The sequence below is a fragment of the Scyliorhinus torazame genome, chromosome 8 (assembly GCF_047496885.1).
Source record: "Scyliorhinus torazame isolate Kashiwa2021f chromosome 8, sScyTor2.1, whole genome shotgun sequence".
Classification (NCBI taxonomy): Eukaryota; Metazoa; Chordata; class Chondrichthyes; order Carcharhiniformes; family Scyliorhinidae; genus Scyliorhinus; species Scyliorhinus torazame.
In genome coordinates, this window is record NC_092714.1 from 173,687,032 (window position 1) to 173,704,220 (window position 17,189).

At 49.3% G+C, this 17,189-nt stretch overlaps 1 protein-coding gene across 1 annotated transcript in view; it reads right to left on the reverse strand.

Moving 5' to 3' along the window:
• LOC140428894 (transcriptional repressor CTCF-like) overlaps window positions 1-17,189 on the reverse strand; it is a 98,428-nt gene that overhangs the window by 46,410 nt on the left and 34,829 nt on the right. The window contains exon 5 of the mRNA XM_072515541.1: window positions 13,115-13,235. Coding sequence (XP_072371642.1) covers window positions 13,115-13,235 — 121 coding nt within the window. The remainder of the gene's footprint in view (window positions 1-13,114; window positions 13,236-17,189) is intronic.

The following is a 17,189-nucleotide window of genomic DNA, read 5'->3' on the forward strand; positions in this document are numbered from 1 at the left end:
CCAATGAAGGCAAGCATGCCGTATGCTTTCTTGACTACCTTCTCCACCTGTGTTGCCCCTTTCAATGACCTGTGGATCTGTACTCCTAGATCTCTTTGACTTTCAATACTCTTGAGGGTTCTACCATTCACTGTATATTCCCTACCTGCATTAGACCTTCCAAAATGCATTAAATCACATTTGTCCGGATTAAACTCCATCTGCCATCTCTCCGCCCAAGTCTCCAAACAATCTAAATCCTGCTGTATCCTCTGACAGTCCTCATCGCTATCTGCAATTCCACCAACCTTTGTGTCGTCTGCAAACTTACTAATCAGACCAGTTACATTTTCCTCCAAATCATTTATATATACTACAAAGAGCAAAGGTCCCAGCACTGATCCCTGTGGAACACCACTGGTCACAGCCCTCCAATTAGAAAAGCATCCTTCCATTGCTACTCTCTGCCTTCTATGACCTAGCCAGTTCTGTATCCACCTTGCCAGCTCACCCCTGATCCCGTGTGACTTCACCTTTTGTACTAGTCTATCATGAGGGACCTTGTCAAAGGCCTTACTGCAGTCCATATAGACAACATCCACTGCCCTACCTGCATCAATCATCTTAGTGACCTCCTCGAAAAACTCTATCAAGTTAGTGAGACACGACCTTCCCTTCACAAAACCGTGCTGCCTCTCACTAATACGTCCATTTGCTTCCAAATGGGAGTAGATCCTGTATCGAAGAATTCTCTCCAGTAATTTCCCTACCACTGAAGTAAGGCTCACCGGCCTGTAGTTCCCGGGATTATCCTTGCTACCCTTCTTAAACAGAGGAACAACATTGGCTATTCTCCAGTCCTCCGGGACATCCCCTGAAGACAGTGAGGATCTAAAGATTTCTGTCAAGGCCTCAGCAATTTCCTCTCCAGCCTCCTTCAGTATTCTGGGGTAGATCCCATCAGGCCCTGGGGACTCATCTACCTTAATATTTTTTAAGACACCCAACACCTCGTCTTTTTGGATCTCAATGTGACCCAGGCTATCGACACACCCTTCTCCAGACTCAACATCTACCAATTTCTTCTCTTTGGTGAATACTGATGCAAAGTATTCATTTAGTACCTCACCCATTTCCTCTGGCTCCACACATAGATTTCCTTGCCTATCCTTCAGTGGGCCAACCCTTTCCCTGGCTACCCTCTTGCTTTTTATGTACGTGTAAAAAGCCTTGGGATTTTCCTTAACCCTATTTGCCAATGACTTTTCGTGACCCCTTCTAGCCCTCCTGACTCCTTGCTTAAGTTCCTTCCTACTTTCCTTATATTCCACGCAGGCTTCGTCTGTTCCCAGCCTTTTAGCCCTGACAAATGCCTCCTTTTACTTTTTGACGAGGCCTACAATATCTCTTATTACATTGGTACCAACGACATAGGTAGGAAAAGGGGTGTGGAGGTAATAAACAAGTTTAGGGAGTTAGGCTGGAAGTTGAAAGCCAGGACAGACAGAGTTGTCATCTCTGGTTTGTTGCCGGTGCCACGTGATAGCGAGGCTAGGAATAGGGAGAGAGTGCAGTTGAACACGTGGCTGCAGGAATGGTGTAGGAGGGAGGGCTTCAGGTATTTGGATAATTGGAGCGCATTCTGGGGAAGGTGGGACCTGTACAAGCAGGACGGGTTGCATCTGAACCAGAGGGGCACCAATATCCTGGGAGGGAGGTTTGCTAGTACTCTTCGGGAGGGTTTAAACTAATTTGGCAGGGGAATGGGAACCGGATTTGTAGTCCAGCAACTAAGGTAGCCGATATTCAGGACGCCAAAGCATGTAATGAGGCAGTGGGGAAGGGAACACTCACAAAGGAGAGTATTTGCAGGCACGGAGATGGGTTGAAGTGTGTATACTTCAACGCAAGAAGCATCAGGAATAAGGTGGGTGAACTTAAGGCATGGATCGGTACTTGGGACTACGATGTGGTGGCCATCACGGAAACTTGGATAGAAGAGGGGCAGAAATGGTTGTTGGAGGTCCCTGGTTATAGATGTTTCAATAAGATTAGGGAGGGTGGTAAAAGAGGTGGGGGGGTGGCATTATTAATTAGAGATAGTATAACAGCTGCAGAAAGGCAGTTCGAGGAGTATCAGCCTATTGAGGTAGTATGGGTTGAAGTCAGAAATAGGAAAGGAGCAGTCACCTTGTTAGGAGTTTTCTATAGGCCCCCCAATAGTAGCAGAGATGTGGAGGAACAGATTGGGAAACAGATTTTGGAAAGGTGCAGAAGTCATAGGGTAGTAGTCATGGGCGACTTTAACTTCCCAAATATTGAGTGGAAACTCTTTAGATCAAATAGTTTGGATGGGGTGGTGTTTGTGCAGTGTGTCCAGGAAGCTTTTCTAACACAGTATGTAGATTGTCCAACCAGAGGAGGGGCAATATTGGATTTAGTACTGGGTAATGAACCAGGGCAAGTGATAGATTTGTTAGTGGGGGAGCATTTTGGAGATAGTGACCACAATTCTGTGACTTTCACTTTAGTAATGGAGAGGGATAGGTACGTGCAACAGGGCAAGGTTTACAATTGGGGGAAGGGTAAATACGATGTTGTCAGACAAGAATTGAAGTGCATAAGTTGGGAACATAGGCTGGCAGGGAAGGACACAAGTGAAATGTGGAACTTGTTCAAGGAACAGGTGCTACGTGTCCTTGATATGTATGTCCCTGTCAGGCAGGGAAGAGATGGTCGAGTGAGGGAACCATGGTTGACAAGAGAGGTTGAATGTCTTGTTAAGAGGAAAAAGGTGACTTATGTAAGGCTGAGGAAACAAGGTTCAGATAGGGCATTGGAGGGATACAAGATAGCCAGGAGGGAACTGAAGAAAGGGATTAGGAGAGCTAAGAGAGGGCATGAACAATCTTTGGCGGGTAGGATCAAGGAAAACCCCAAGGCCTTTTACACATATGTGAGAAATATGAGAATGACTAGAGCGAGGGTAGGTCCGATCAAGGACAGTAGCGGGAGATTGTGTATTGAGTCTGAAGAGATAGGCGAGGTCTTGAATGAGTACTTTTCTTCTGTATTTACAAATGAGAGGGGCGATATTGTTGGAGAGGACAGTGTGAAACAGATTGGTAAGCTCGAGGAAATACTTGTTAGGAAGGAAGATGTGTTGGGCATTTTGAAAAACTTGAGGATAGACAAGTCCCCCGGGCCTGACGGGATATATCCAAGGATTCTATGGGAAGCAAGAGATGAAATTGCAGAGCCGTTGGCAATTATCTTTTCGTCCTCACTGTCAACAGGGGTGGTACCAGGGGATTGGAGAGTGGCGAATGTCGTGCCCCTGTTCAAAAAAGGAACTAGGGATAACCCTGGGAATTACAGGCCAGTTAGTCTTACTTCGGTGGTAGGCAAAGTAATGGAAAGGGTACTGAAGGATAGGATTTCTGAGCATCTGGAAAGACACTGCTTGATTAGGGATAGTCAGCACGGATTTGTGAGGGGTAGGTCTTGCCTTACAAATCTTATTGAATTCTTTGAGGAGGTGACCAAGCATGTGGATGAAGGTAAAGCAGTGGATGTAGTGTACATGGATTTTAGTAAGGCATTTGATAAAGTTCCCCATGGTAGGCTTCTGCACAAAGTAAGGAGGCATGGGATAGTGGGAAATTTGGCCAGTTGGATAACAAACTGGCTAACCGATAGAAGTCAGAGAGTGGTGGTGGATGGCAAATATTCAGCCTGGATCCCAGTTACCAGTGGTGTACCGCAGGGATCAGTTCTGGGTCCTCTGCTGTTTGTGATTTTCATTAATGACTTGGATGAGGGAGTTGAAGGGTGGGTCAGTAAATTTGCAGACGATACGAAGATTGGTGGAGTTGTGGATAGTAAGGAGGGCTGTTGTCGGCTGCAAAGAGACATAGATAGGATGCAGAGCTGGGCTGAGAAGTGGCAGATGGAGTTTAACCCTGAAAAGTGTGAGATTGTCCATTTTGGAAGGACAAATATGAATGCGGAATACAGGGTTAACGGTAGAGTTCTTGGCATTGTGGAGGAGCAGAGAGACCTTGGGGTCTATGTTCATACATCTTTGAAAGTTGCCACTCAAGTGGATAGAGCTGTGAAGAAGGCCTATGGTGTGCTCGCGTTCATTAACAGAGGGATTGAATTTAAGAGCCGTGAGGTGATGATGCAGCTGTACAAAACTTTGGTAAGGCCACATTTGGAGTACTGTGTACAGTTCTGGTCGCCTCATTTTAGGAAGGATGTGGAAGCTCTGGAAAAGGTGCAAAGAAGATTTACCAGGATGTTGCCTGGAATGGAGAGTAGGTCTTACGAGGAAAGGTTGAGGGTGCTAGGCCTTTTCTCATTAGAGCGGAGAAGGATGAGGGGAGACTTGATAGAGGTTTATAAGATGATCAGGGGAATAGATAGAGTAGACAGTCAGAGACTTTTTCCCCAGGTGGAACACACCATTACAAGGGGACATAAATTTAAGGTGAAAGGTGGAAGATATAGGAGGGATATCAGAGGTAGGTTCTTTACCCAGAGAGTAGTGGGGGCATGGAATGCACTGCCTGTGGAAGTAGTTGAGTCGGAAACATTAGTGACCTTCAAGCAGCTGTTGGATAGGTACACGGATTACGGGAAAATGATATAGTGTAGATTTATTTGTTCTTAAGGGCAGCACGGTAGCATTGTGGATAGCACAATTGCTTCACAGATCCATGGTCCCAGGTTCGATTTCGGCCTGGGTCATTGTCTGTGCGGAGTCTGCACGTCCTCCCCGTGTCTGCGTGGGTTTCCTCCGGGTGCTCCGGTTTCCTCCCACAGTCCAAAGATGTGCGGGTTAGGTGAATTGGCCAATGATAAATTGCCCTTAATGTCCAAATTGCCCTTGGTGTTGTGGTGGAGGTGTTGAGTTTGGGTGGGGTGCTCTTTCCGGGGGCTGGTGCAGACTCGGGGGGCCGAATGGCCTCCTTCTGCACTGTAGATTCAATGATAATCTATGATTAATCTAGGACAAAGGTTCGGCACAACATCGTGGGCCGAAGGGCCTGTTCTGTGCTGTATTTTCTATGTTCTATGTTCTCTCGTTATCCAAGGTTCCCGAAAATTGCCGTATTTATCCTTCTTCCTCACAGGAACATGCCGGTCCTGAATTCCTTTCAACTGCCACTTGAAAGCCTCCCACATGTCAGATGTTGATTTGCCCTCAAATATCCGCCCCCAATCTCTGTTCTTCAGTTCCCGCCTAATATTGTTATAATTAGCCTTCCCCCAATTTAGCACATTCATCCTAGGGCCACTCTTATCCTTGTCCACCAGTACTTTAAAACTTACTGAATTGTGGTCACTGTTACCGAAATGCTCCCCTACTGAAACATCTACCACCTGGCCGGGCTCATTCCCCAATATCAGGTCCAGTACCGCCCCTTCCCTAGTTGGACTGTCTACATATTGTTTTAAGAAGCCCTCCTGGATACTCCTTACAAACTCCGCCCCGTCTAAGCCCCTGGCATTAAGTGAGTCCCAGTCAATATTGGGGAAGTTGAAGTCTCCCATCACCACAACCCTGTTGTTTTTACTCTTTTCCAAAATCTGTCTACCTATCTGCTCCTCTATCTCCCGCTGGCTGTTGGGAGGCCTGTAGTAAACCCCCAACATTGTGACTGCACCCTTCTTATTCCTGATCTCTACCCATATAGCCTCACTGCCCTCTGAGGTGTCCTCCCGCAGTAAAGCTGTGATATTCTCCCGAACCAGTAGCGCAACTCCGCCTCCCCTTTTACATCCCCCTCTATCCCGCCTGAAACATCTAAATTCTGGAACGTTTAGCTGCCAATCCTGCCCTTCCCTCAACCAGGTCTCTGTAATGGCAACAACATCATAGTTCCAAGTACTAATCCAAGCTCTAAGTTCATCTGCCTTACCCGTAATACTTCTTGCATTAAAACATATGCACTTCAGGCCACCAGACCCGCTGTGTTCAGCAACTTCTCCCCGTCTGCTCTGCCTCAGAGCCCCGCTGTCCCTATTCCCTAGTTCTCCCTCAATGCTCTCACTTTCTGACCTATTGCTCCCGTGCCCACCCCCCTGCCATACTAGTTTAAACCCTCCCGTGTGACACTAGCAAACCTCGCGGCCAGGATATTTATGCCTCTCCGGTTTAGATGCAACCCGTCCTTCTGATACAGGTCACACCTGCCCCGGAAGAGCTCTCAGTGGTCCAGATAACGGAAACCCTCCCTCCTACACCAGCTGTTTAGCCACGTGTTTAGCTGCTCTATCTTCCTATTTCTAGCCTCACTGGCACGTGGCACAGGGAGTAAACGGCCATGCTGTGCCCGAAAAGCAGCTCGCCGCAGCGCAACGTGGCCAAGAGAAGCCGGGGGACCCTCCCACGCCCAGGATCTACCCAGCTCACAACGTGTGGTGAGATTTAACGCAATCTTGCGATGTAATAACCACCTGTTGTGGGCGTGATCACTTTTTGGCAAATCTGCATATTAGAGCGAGACAGCTAGTCTCACTTTAATATGCCTTTTCCCAAGGCACCCAAGGCATTGGGATCTAATCCGTTCTCCTTGGAGACCTCGGGCAAGTGCCTTCAGTACTAGTCTCTCTGCTCTGGAGGCGGTGATCCACCCTGACCAGACCTGTGCTGTACCAGGCAGGAAGATCTCTTGATAGCCTTGCGCTACTCAGGGATACGATCGCCTATGTGCAGGACAGGAAGGTGGACACCTGCCTCATCAACCTTGACCAGAAGGCCTTTGACAGAATATCGCACACCTACATGATGGATGCGCTCTCCTTTGACCACAAGGCAATGACGCAGTGGTCAGCACGTAATGTCCTCGAGGCCCTCAGGGAAAAGCAGACTGTGCAGGACATTGGATGGTTCCCTGAGCAGACTGTCAGAGTCATCTGGCAGAACGTCTCGTCACCAGAACTTACAAACAAGCACCAAGACCTAGCTTGGCTGGTGGTGAGAAGGGCCCTCCCCGTCAGATTCTTCATGTACACCTGAAGGCTCTGCGCCGTTGCACGCTGCCCTCGGAGTGGCTGTGGGGGAAATGAGACGGTCACCCACCTCCTTGTGGAATGTGCTTTTGCAAAGAAGGTCTGGAGAGAGATGCAATGGTATTTGTCACGGTTCATCCCGAGCACCTCTGTGACAGAGGACTCTGTGCTCTACGGACTGTTTCCAGGGACACACACCGAGAAACATCAACTGCTGCTGGAAGGTCATCAACTCGGTGAAAGACGCTTTTTGGTCTGCCCGAATCTTGCTGATCTTCCAGTGCAAAGAGCTGTCCTCGACCGAGTGTTGCAGACTGGCACATTCCAAGATCCAGGACTACGTGCTGAGGGACGCACTCAAGCTTGGGGCAGCTGCCACCAAGGCGCAATGGGGAAAGACCACTGTGTAAGGTCTTACCAGTAAATGTACACCGAGGGGCGGGTAACAGTGTTAACCCCCCCTCGGTCTGGGTCATTAACACTCCAATGTATAAAAGAAACATGACAATGTAAATGTTTAAGACGGAATTGTAACGTAAAGAGCGATACGTGTGTAATGTTATCAAAATTGAATGGAAGAAAGTCAAGGGAATGTGTAACTCTGATGAAAATGTACAGTCAAGACAATTCAAAATATCGTGTAATGTTTAGTATAGATTTTATGAATAAAGTATATTTTTTTGAAATAAAAACTAGTCTCCTCAGACGGGGACCAGACGGAATGGCACTCATGGGGATCTCCCAGGAGATCGAAAGCCCCCAGGTGCATTCCCTTTGGGCAGGGTGGTACCATGGCACTGCTGGTACCATCCTGGCAGTTCCAGCCTGGCACTGCTGAGGTGGTGCTGCCAGCTGGCAGGGGTACTGCCAGGGTACCAGGTTGCACTGCCAAGGTAGCAAGCTGGCATTTTTCAAAGAGTGGTGATTGGGCTAAGGATTCCCTACACAGGAGTTGGGGGGGGGAGTGCAGGGTCTGGGGACCCCCTCATAGTGAGTTGAGGTTTGGGCAGGTTCAGGGGTCAGATCGGGGGCTCCAGAGATCTGAGGAGTTCCGGTGAGCGGAGCTCCTCAGTGCTGGAAACGGGGCTAATAATATTATTATTGTGCAGCCTCAGACAAGTGTTCCCGGCTGAGGCCCCCTATCTAACCCGAGTGCTATCCGATAGAGTTGTGTTCCTCTGCGTTGCAAGCACATGGAAAAACGTAGCTGAACGCAATCGCGATGGGACTTTGTTCCCATTTAGTTAAATCATGCCCTATAACTAGAATTAAAATACATTTTTTTCCACAATACACAAGTGAGAATGCGCGTAACAGTAGCAGCTTTGCACAGACATTTCGGAGCTCAGCGCGACTGCCCCGTAAAATAAAAATCTATGAGCGGGATTCTCTCAGCCCTGCGCTGGTTCGCAGAATCTCCGTTCCCGACGGTATTTCATGCGACGCCGGTCCGACGCCGTTTCACGATTCTGCGAACAATCGAAAATGGCGAGGTCGTGATCGGCCCCGAGAAACACCTGAGGGGGTCCGTTTAGCGATTCTCATAGGGCCCCGGCGATTCTGCGGCCCGAAGTCCCGACTGCATGACCCCAGGTCACGCCGACGCCGTTCTAACCTGCTTTTAAAAATCGTGAGCCTCTTCCCCTGGTGGCCCCCGGGCCTCTCTATGGGACGGGTGTGCGAGTGGAGACAAGCCCCGAGGCACCACCGACACCTGGTGCTGCCAGTCCTGGAGGCCCGCTGCGGTATTAACCAGGGTCCGAATGGCAGCAGCGATGAAGCTCAGGGGGTGGGCCATCCGACGCCATCCAGCACGTGGGCAATGCCGCCGATGCTCTCAGCGATGGCCTGCTGAGACTGAGCCATCATCTGGGCAATGCCGCCAATGCTCTCAGCGATGGCCTGCTGAGACTGGGCCAGATTGCGGAGGGCGACTGAGATGTCCAGCTGGCTCTGGCACATGGCTGCCTATGAGAGGGCAGCCCTGTCCTGGGCCACGGAAGACGCATGCACATGAAGCCCCATGCCTTGCATGACCTGACCCATGGCCGACACCGTTGTCCCCATTACCTCCACCGCGGACGCCACCCGTGCGGTGTCGGCCTGGGTGGCAGCCATGACTGGCACCACTCCCTGCTTCTGCAGCTGCTGGAAGTCGGCCGTCATCCTGTTGTCTAGTCCCTGGGTGTCTAACTGCACCGGGTCCATGGGTGGGTCTGGTAAGTCCAGGAACACGGGAGCCGTCTGGGCGGCAGCTGGTTGATGGGGCTGGGCTGTCCTCTGACCGTCCGGCCCCTCGGCTGCTCCTACCTCCACCTGCTGTACCGGTACGGCTGTGTGGTGCACACCAGTGAGTGTCCCAGAAGCCTCATCACTAAAGTGCCCAACCGAGGTGAGAGTCTCTGCGGTGGTGGAGGGTGTAGGAGACAGCAGTGCCGAGAAGTCACGGTTGTCGTCGGAGCTAAAGTCCAGGGTCTCCTGCGTCGGCCCTTGGCCCGATGGTCCCTGTGTCACCCCGTCTGCGTGTCACTGTCCATCTGTCGGTCCTCTGTGTGTCAGGGGGTGGAGTCAGGAGGGGGAGTCTCACTTGCTGGTGCGCCTCCGACCTGGCAACCGGCAACCTCCCGGTCCTCGGCTCCGCCTGCGAGGTCCAGTGCCCTCTGCTCATGGACGGTGAGGGGCTGCAGAACTGGTGGACCCCCTCCGGCTCTTTCACGCTCCCTGTGGTTGTGGGCAGACTTATCCTGGGGGACGACGACAAACATCAGTGTTAGGCGGTCCAATGCATACAGCGCAGATGTTGGGTAAATGATGGCATGGCAACACGGGGCACCACGTAGCTGGGTAGTGGTGGAGGGAGACAGTGTAGGATCGGGGGTGGTAGTGATGGTCGCTGGGGAACCTGCAGGTGCCAAATCCCGGAGGGAGACTGTGTCCTGTCACCCGTCCTGGTGTGCCACGTAGGCATATTGTGGATTGACATGGAGGAGCAGGACCTTCTCGACGAGGGGGTCTGATTTATGCTCCTCGCATGCTTCCGGAGGAGGACAGGCCCTGGGACTGCCAGCCAGGACGGGAGCAATACCCCGGAGGTGGACTTCCTGGGGAAGGCAAACATACGCTCGTGAGGAGTCTCGTTGGTGGTAGTACACAGGAGCGACCAGATGGAGTGGAGCGCATTGGAGAGGACCTCCTGCCAGCGGGAGACTGGGAGACTTCTAGACCGTAGGGCCAGGAGGATGGCCTTCCAGACCGGCGCATTCTCCCCCTCCACCTGTCCGTTGACCCGGGGGTTGTAGCTGGTCGTCCTGTTGGATTGGATTGGATTGGATTTGTTTATTGTCACGTGTACCGAGGTACAGTGAAAAGAAGTGCCGGAGGTTTTCGTCATGGTCCTGCTGGTCATGGTCGCAGATGGTGACATTATCTAAGTACGGGAACGTGGCCCGCAACCCGTACTGGTCAACCATTCGGTCCATTTCTCGTTGGAAGACGGCGGTGACGCCGAAGGGAACCCTGAGGAAGTGGTAGAGGCGGCCATCTGCCTCGAAGACAGTGTATCGGCGGTCCTCTGGGCGGATAGGGAGCTGGTGGTACGCGGACTTCAAGTCAACTGTGGAGAAGACTCGATACTGCGCGATCTGATTGATCATGTCAGATATGCGGGGGAGGGGGTACACATTGAGCTGTGTGTACTGGTTGATCGTCTGACTGTAGTCGATGACAATCCGGTGCTTCTCCCCACTCTTGACGACCACCACTTGGGCACTCCAGGGGCTGGTACTAGCCTCAATGATCCCCTCTCGTAGGAGTCGCTGGACCTCCGACCTGATAAAGGCACTGTCCCGGGCACTGTATCGTCTGCTCCTAGTAGCAACGGGCTTACAGTCGGGGGTGAGGTTAGCGAAGAGCGAGGGTGGGGCAACCTTAAGGGTCACGAGGCTACAGACGGTGAGGAGGGGGCAGGGGTCCACCAAACTTTAAAGTAAGGCTTTGGAGGTGGCATTGGAAGTTGAGCCCCAATAGTAGGGCAGCGCAGAGATGGGGAAAGACGTAGAGTTTAAAATTAGTGTACTCTACACCTTGTATGGTAAGGGTCGCGACACAGTACCCCCGGATTGCTACTGAATATAATCCGGAAGCCAGGGAGATTTTCTGGGTCGCGGGTAAAATTGGGAGGGAGCAGCGCCTTACCATATCTGGGTGAATGAAATGAAATGAAGATCACTTATTGACACGATAAGGCTTCAATGAAGTTACTGTGAAAAGCCCCTAGTCGCCACATTCGGGCGCCTGTTCGGGGAGGCTGGTATGGGAATTGAACCGTGCTGCTGGCCTGCCTTGGTCTGCTTTAAAAGCCAGCGATTTAGCCCAGTGAGCTAAACCAGCCCCTAAATGAAACTGTCTGCGCTCCCGGAGTCGAAAAGGCAGGCCGTCTCGTGCCCGAAGATCCGGACGGTCATCGTAGATTTTGTGAGGTGATGAGGCCGGGACTGGTCAAGCGTGATGGAGGCGAGCTTCAGAAGGTGATGGGTAGGCCGGTTGGAGGTAGCGGCGGCCAGCGTACGATCGGGTGAGCAGGGCTCCCGGAAGGCTGCGGAGTCCCAAGATTACAGCTCCCAAGGGTCGCACGTGGCGGGTGGCACCTGAGATGGCGTCAATGATGGCGGCCCCCATGGGTCACGCGTGGCGGGTGGAGTACAAGATAGCGTTAAAGATGGCGGCCCCCATGGGTCGCACGTGGCGGCCGAAATCGAAGATGGGGGTGAAAATGGCGGCGCCCACGGTCCGCACATGGCGGGTGGCGCGGCAGCTGGGGGCGGCCCCGACAGGCAGCATGCAGCACCATTGGGGCAGCGTGATGCCGGACCGATTCGTGCCGTTTTTGGCGCCGGTCGGCGGACATCGCGCCGATTGCGGAGAATCCCGCCCCAGAACTCTGGCTCCAAGGTCTGGAACATTAATTAACAGGAGACTTGTGTCCAGTGGGTGTGTGTGCCCTCTTCTCATTGTATAGGCTGTGGAAGTCCATAAATTCCTCCACTGTGTATGACCAACCACACCATTGTTTATATAAAGATAGTCATGGCCATGGAAGGAGTGTCCATGTTACAGTATGTCAAGTTAAGGAGCCTGTGAATCCTTTCAATACTTCAAACTATTCTTCAAGGAAAGAGTTTAAAGTTGCAAAAACATTCTGGCCTGAATTTTCAGGATGGCAAGCGCTTGGCGCCCATCATCCTGCGAGTCGGCAGAGAATGCATCCCCACCAACTCCATTTTATGCTCAATTGAGTACTGATTGACAGCAAGCAGGCCTTCATCCATACTTGGATGGAAGTCCTACCTTGGAGAGTTGTCGACGAACCTGATTGGCCGACAGCTCTCCAGCTCCCACCAGGCACAGTGCTGCAATGGCCCGAAGAGGTATTGCAGCACCATGCCTGAGACTAAGGTTGAAAACCGCACTTCAGTTAAGTACCAGGGGTCCTGGGGAAGGGAGAGTAGTGGATGTTCTGAGGGGGGTCACAAGAGAGGCATCTTGGTGTCCGGGAGTAGGCAAGGGGGAGGAAAGGAAGGCCTGAGCTCTCTGGTCCCTGAGGGGAGGGTGCCCCCAATTCGAAGAGGACTTCCAATTGTGAGACCCTCCACCCTGCCCAAGATCGAGAGTGAGAACCTTTTTTATGTTTCCTATCCTCAGTCATTGGGGGTCCGCCAGCCTATTAATTGATGATGGGTACGAAATTATCCTTAAGTGGCCATTAAGGGCCTTAATATGGGCAAGGGCTAGATCCCCGTCCGAAGCCATGTCTACCCCACCGTTAAATCGTGTCTGGGTGGGTAAGATCTTAGAGAGAATACCGTTCATGCCATTTTATGCTCCCCTCCACCTCAGTATCCACTTGTGTGTTTTTATGTGTGTGTGTATGGCGGGATTGGTGGGGGGGGGGGGGGGGGGGTTAAGGGGAGAGAGCTAAAGTTCCGGTCTCTTATTGTAATAGTAAATTGAAACTATTACAACTCCAGTTGTGAGACTAACATGTAGGAACTTTTGGTCAATGCACTATGTAAAATCATAATCACTGGAAACAATCGTCAAAATGTCCTTAACATACCTGAGTGAGTTCTCATGTGGCGCTTCAGCTTGTACGTATCTCTGCTAGCATAGCTGCAAAATGTACATGGGAAAGGACGCTCCCCTGTGTGAGAACGGATATGTCGCTTCAGTTTACTCACCTAAAAAGAATAAAACATAAGAAGTACAGTGACGTATGATACCTGTGGTTTACAAAAAAGCTAATAATTAAGGTGTGGAACAGAAACTGTAATATATAACAAAGTTGAACCATTGAATATTTGATGGTCTTAATTGCCTTTTTATAAATTGCATCTGAAATGTTTTAAACCAATGGGAGTCACGAGGAACGCATGGTGCTACTATTTTCAGGCCTTACTAGATTACCAGCACAAATACTGATGGTTGCAAATACATCTGTTCAGTCTGTAGGAAAATCTGAATACATGGCCAAGTCTGGCAATGGACTGGAATGATTTACATTACACATGGATTTTAACACTTTGATTAGCTTGCCATTATCAGTAGATCTCAAAACTTTAGACAAGATTCCTCCCAAATTACTAACTTTCAGATGAGACATTACATTGAAGCCTCGCCTTTCCTCTCGGGTGGATGTAAAGGATTTCATGGCTCAAGCAAAGAGGAGTGTGGTAGTCACCACTGATGTATATATTGTATATATAGGATGTTGATATAGGTGCTTTACAGTAAGGCCCCTGTACCACAGGTACAGGGTAGATCCCTGCCTGCTGTTTCCGCCCAGTAGGCGGAGTATAAATATGTGTGCCTCCAGTACAGCAGCCATTTCGCCAGCTGCTGTAGGAGGCCACACATCTCAGTGTAATAAAGCCTCAATTACATCCTACTCTCGTCTTTCTGTAATTGATCGTGCATCAGGAGTTCTCCTGGTGTCCTATGTCATATTTATCTCACAATCGAAACAGACGACCTGGTCATTTATATCACTGCTGTTGATGGGAGCTTCCAGTGTGCAAACTGTCTGTTCTATCACCTTCCAAACAACAATGAGTACACTTCAAAAGGAGTCCACAGGTTGTAAAGCATTTGGAACATTCAAATGTCACAAAACATAATGTATAATATAGTTCGCAGATTGTAAATTGACCTTGGAGCCTTCAAAAAAATCCTCCCATAAACGGGGTTGACTTATAGAGCATAAAATGTGAACTTGCTAGTGTTGGTGTAGTTGACCATTTTTGAAATGCGAAAAAACACTGGTAATTCAAATCAAATCAATGTGTAATGTTTTATTTAATTAAATGATTCTGCAAGGCTAGTTTGAACCACAAACATAATTTTAAAATCTACTCCAGCCCCAATGTTCCTATTCAAACATCCAACTCAAACAGTTAATCAAATTCATCCGGGGTCACTTTGTCTATGGCATCACCATAAGGATCTCTCTCTGGATCCAATGTGGTGCTTTCGGTTTCAGAATTATCCCTCCACAACAAACCATCTTCCTTGCATCCATGGAATAATCTGCATTTTTTAACAATCTGATGACACTTTGTACCTTAATAGCATTCCAAAATCTGATGACGAAACCACATTACAACATCAAGTGCCCATAAGCATGCCCACTGTTAAAGTTTTTTATCCATCAATCATCCTCCTATTGCATTCAGTGTAAACATGACCTATGCTTGGTCGGTGGAGCCACACATCCAAAGGTTGATCTACGGACATTAGACTCATTGGCATAACTGCAATATGTGTGTCATTTCTTCACAAATGCCTCTTGATCTCATCAGTTATATTGGATCTGAACGTGTCCCACACTAACAAGCTGTGTTCTTTGTGTTGGTTACCGGGATGCCTGTTCCACACTATCAATCTACAATTTCACTCCATGCTCATCCATCTAACCGTTTGTCATGGACATGCGCAAAACCTCCTGTAGGGAACTTGATTTTCAACGTGGCTTGACGTTTCAAAACTACCACCATAAATCTTTCACTGGAACTGTTTTCAAATTTTTCCACTCCACAGTTCGGGTTGCTGGGCACATTGAAATTCATAGGCATTTCAAACATGTTGCCGCTGTGATATAATGGCCACTCTTGCTTTTGACTCTCTGATGATGAATCATTGGAAACTGGTAATTTTGGCAGAGGTTTTCTGCAACACTGGAGACTTTTAGGAACATTGGAGCTGGAGTAGGGCATTCAGCCCACTGAACCTGCTCTGCCATTCAATACAATCAGGACTAATGATATTTGTTTCATAAAGCAGCTAACCAACTAGCTGTTGCTGTGAATTTTTTGTTGGGCTCAGGGTTTGTTTTGGCCTACTTAAGTGCATATGTGCGCATTTTATTTCTGATGACGATGTTACCATTCTGACAATTTTCGAGGACTCATTACATTACATGCTTCTCAAGGTTGGGCCAGTGGCTGGTCTTTGTTCTCAAGGTGCATTTGGTATTGAGCATCTTCTTTTTTCTTTCTTTCTTTTTAAAATAAATTTAGAGTACCCAATTCACTTTTTCCAAAGGGCAATTTAGCGTGGCCAATCCACCTACCCTGCACATCTTTTGGATTGTGGGACGAAACTCCCCGCAAACATGGGGAGAATGTGCAAACTCCACACGGACAGTGACCCAGAGCCAGGACAGAACCTGGGACCGCGGCACCATGAGGCAGCAATGCTAACCACTGCGCCACCGTGCAGCCCCCACAATCCAAAAGATGTGCAGGGTAGGTGGATTGACCACGCTAAATTGCCCCTGGTATTGAGCATCTTCTTGAGGGCAGATTCCTTCTTGTTCCATTCTCACATCAGGTTTTCAATAACACCGATTTCCCTCGCTGCAGCAGTTACTTGATGAATTAGCGCTGAACTTGAAAGCAGCTTTGTACTTCATTCATGGAAGGCCCATTTCCATTCGTCACTCGCCATGCCATGCATGGTCTGCTCCATTGGGGAGTATCTTAAACTCCCGCATATCCTCTTGGCAATACTGCCACCAATGGCTGCTTGATCCCATGCACTAACTTAATATGGCAGTCATAAACCTAAACATGGGGCGCAATTCTCCTAAAAGGGATCAAAAGTCCCCTAGCAAGCGCATTCAGCCGCGTGTTTCCTGGCGCTCACAGAGCCGAGAAACACATGGCTATTCAACGCGTCTCATATTGTATAATGGGCCTGAATGTGGCACGTGTGGCCGAGGCCACACATTTTAAAATGATGGAAATTTTCTTCCAAAAATTAGGTTGAAAATGCATTGCTGATATCTTAGAGATGGAATGTATCTGATTTCTGACTCCAATATTAAGCAGGTGTTGCTCTTTTACCTGAAACACAAGGCGCGAGTACGTTTCTTGTATTGGACAAATGACCACACAACCAGTATGTTAGTTCAATTATAATTTATTATTAAACACAGGCTTGGTGCCACGCGTAATAATCTACACGCGACTACTTATTAAACTACACCTAACAACTAAAATGACCTTTACTTAACTTCCAAGTGACCGGCACTGTGCAGGTTAGACAAGGCCTTTCTTTATCTGGATCCTCACGTGTGTCGGCTGGAAGTCTTCAGGTTCGTCTCAGCTGCGGCCTTCAGGTAGAGATCTCTGGTCCTTGAAATTGGATGGTCGATATGCTGCAGTTGGTTGGAGCAGAGGCCGGTCCCAAAAGAGGCCGAATACTGGTTGCGCAGTTCTTCTTATCCCCCGATCTTTCGTGCCCTTTTGGGCGGTCCCAACTCGGAATCCAATGGATCAATATGGTTTTGATCACCCAAATCGATTCTGGCCATTAGGGGCGAGTACCTCGCTGGCTTGGGTGGGTCCTAGCTGCTATTGTCCAAGGCACGTATGCACTTCCAAATAGGGTAAATAGATGCCCCTGAGTCTGCTACTGTTGCTACATTTCGATCTGTGTCCATTGTCCTGGGGAAATCGGTGATTAACCTTTAGCAGGTGTGAGTTTCTGTTAGGTCTGGTTTCCCTTTGCACAATACACAGGGGCTGTGTACCGTCTGTGTCCCAACCTGACCATAATTCCCATTATCCTTTGCGGGCGGCCATTTTAGATGGCCACACAGGGAAAGGTTCAAACGTTTTGCAATTTGGAGAATT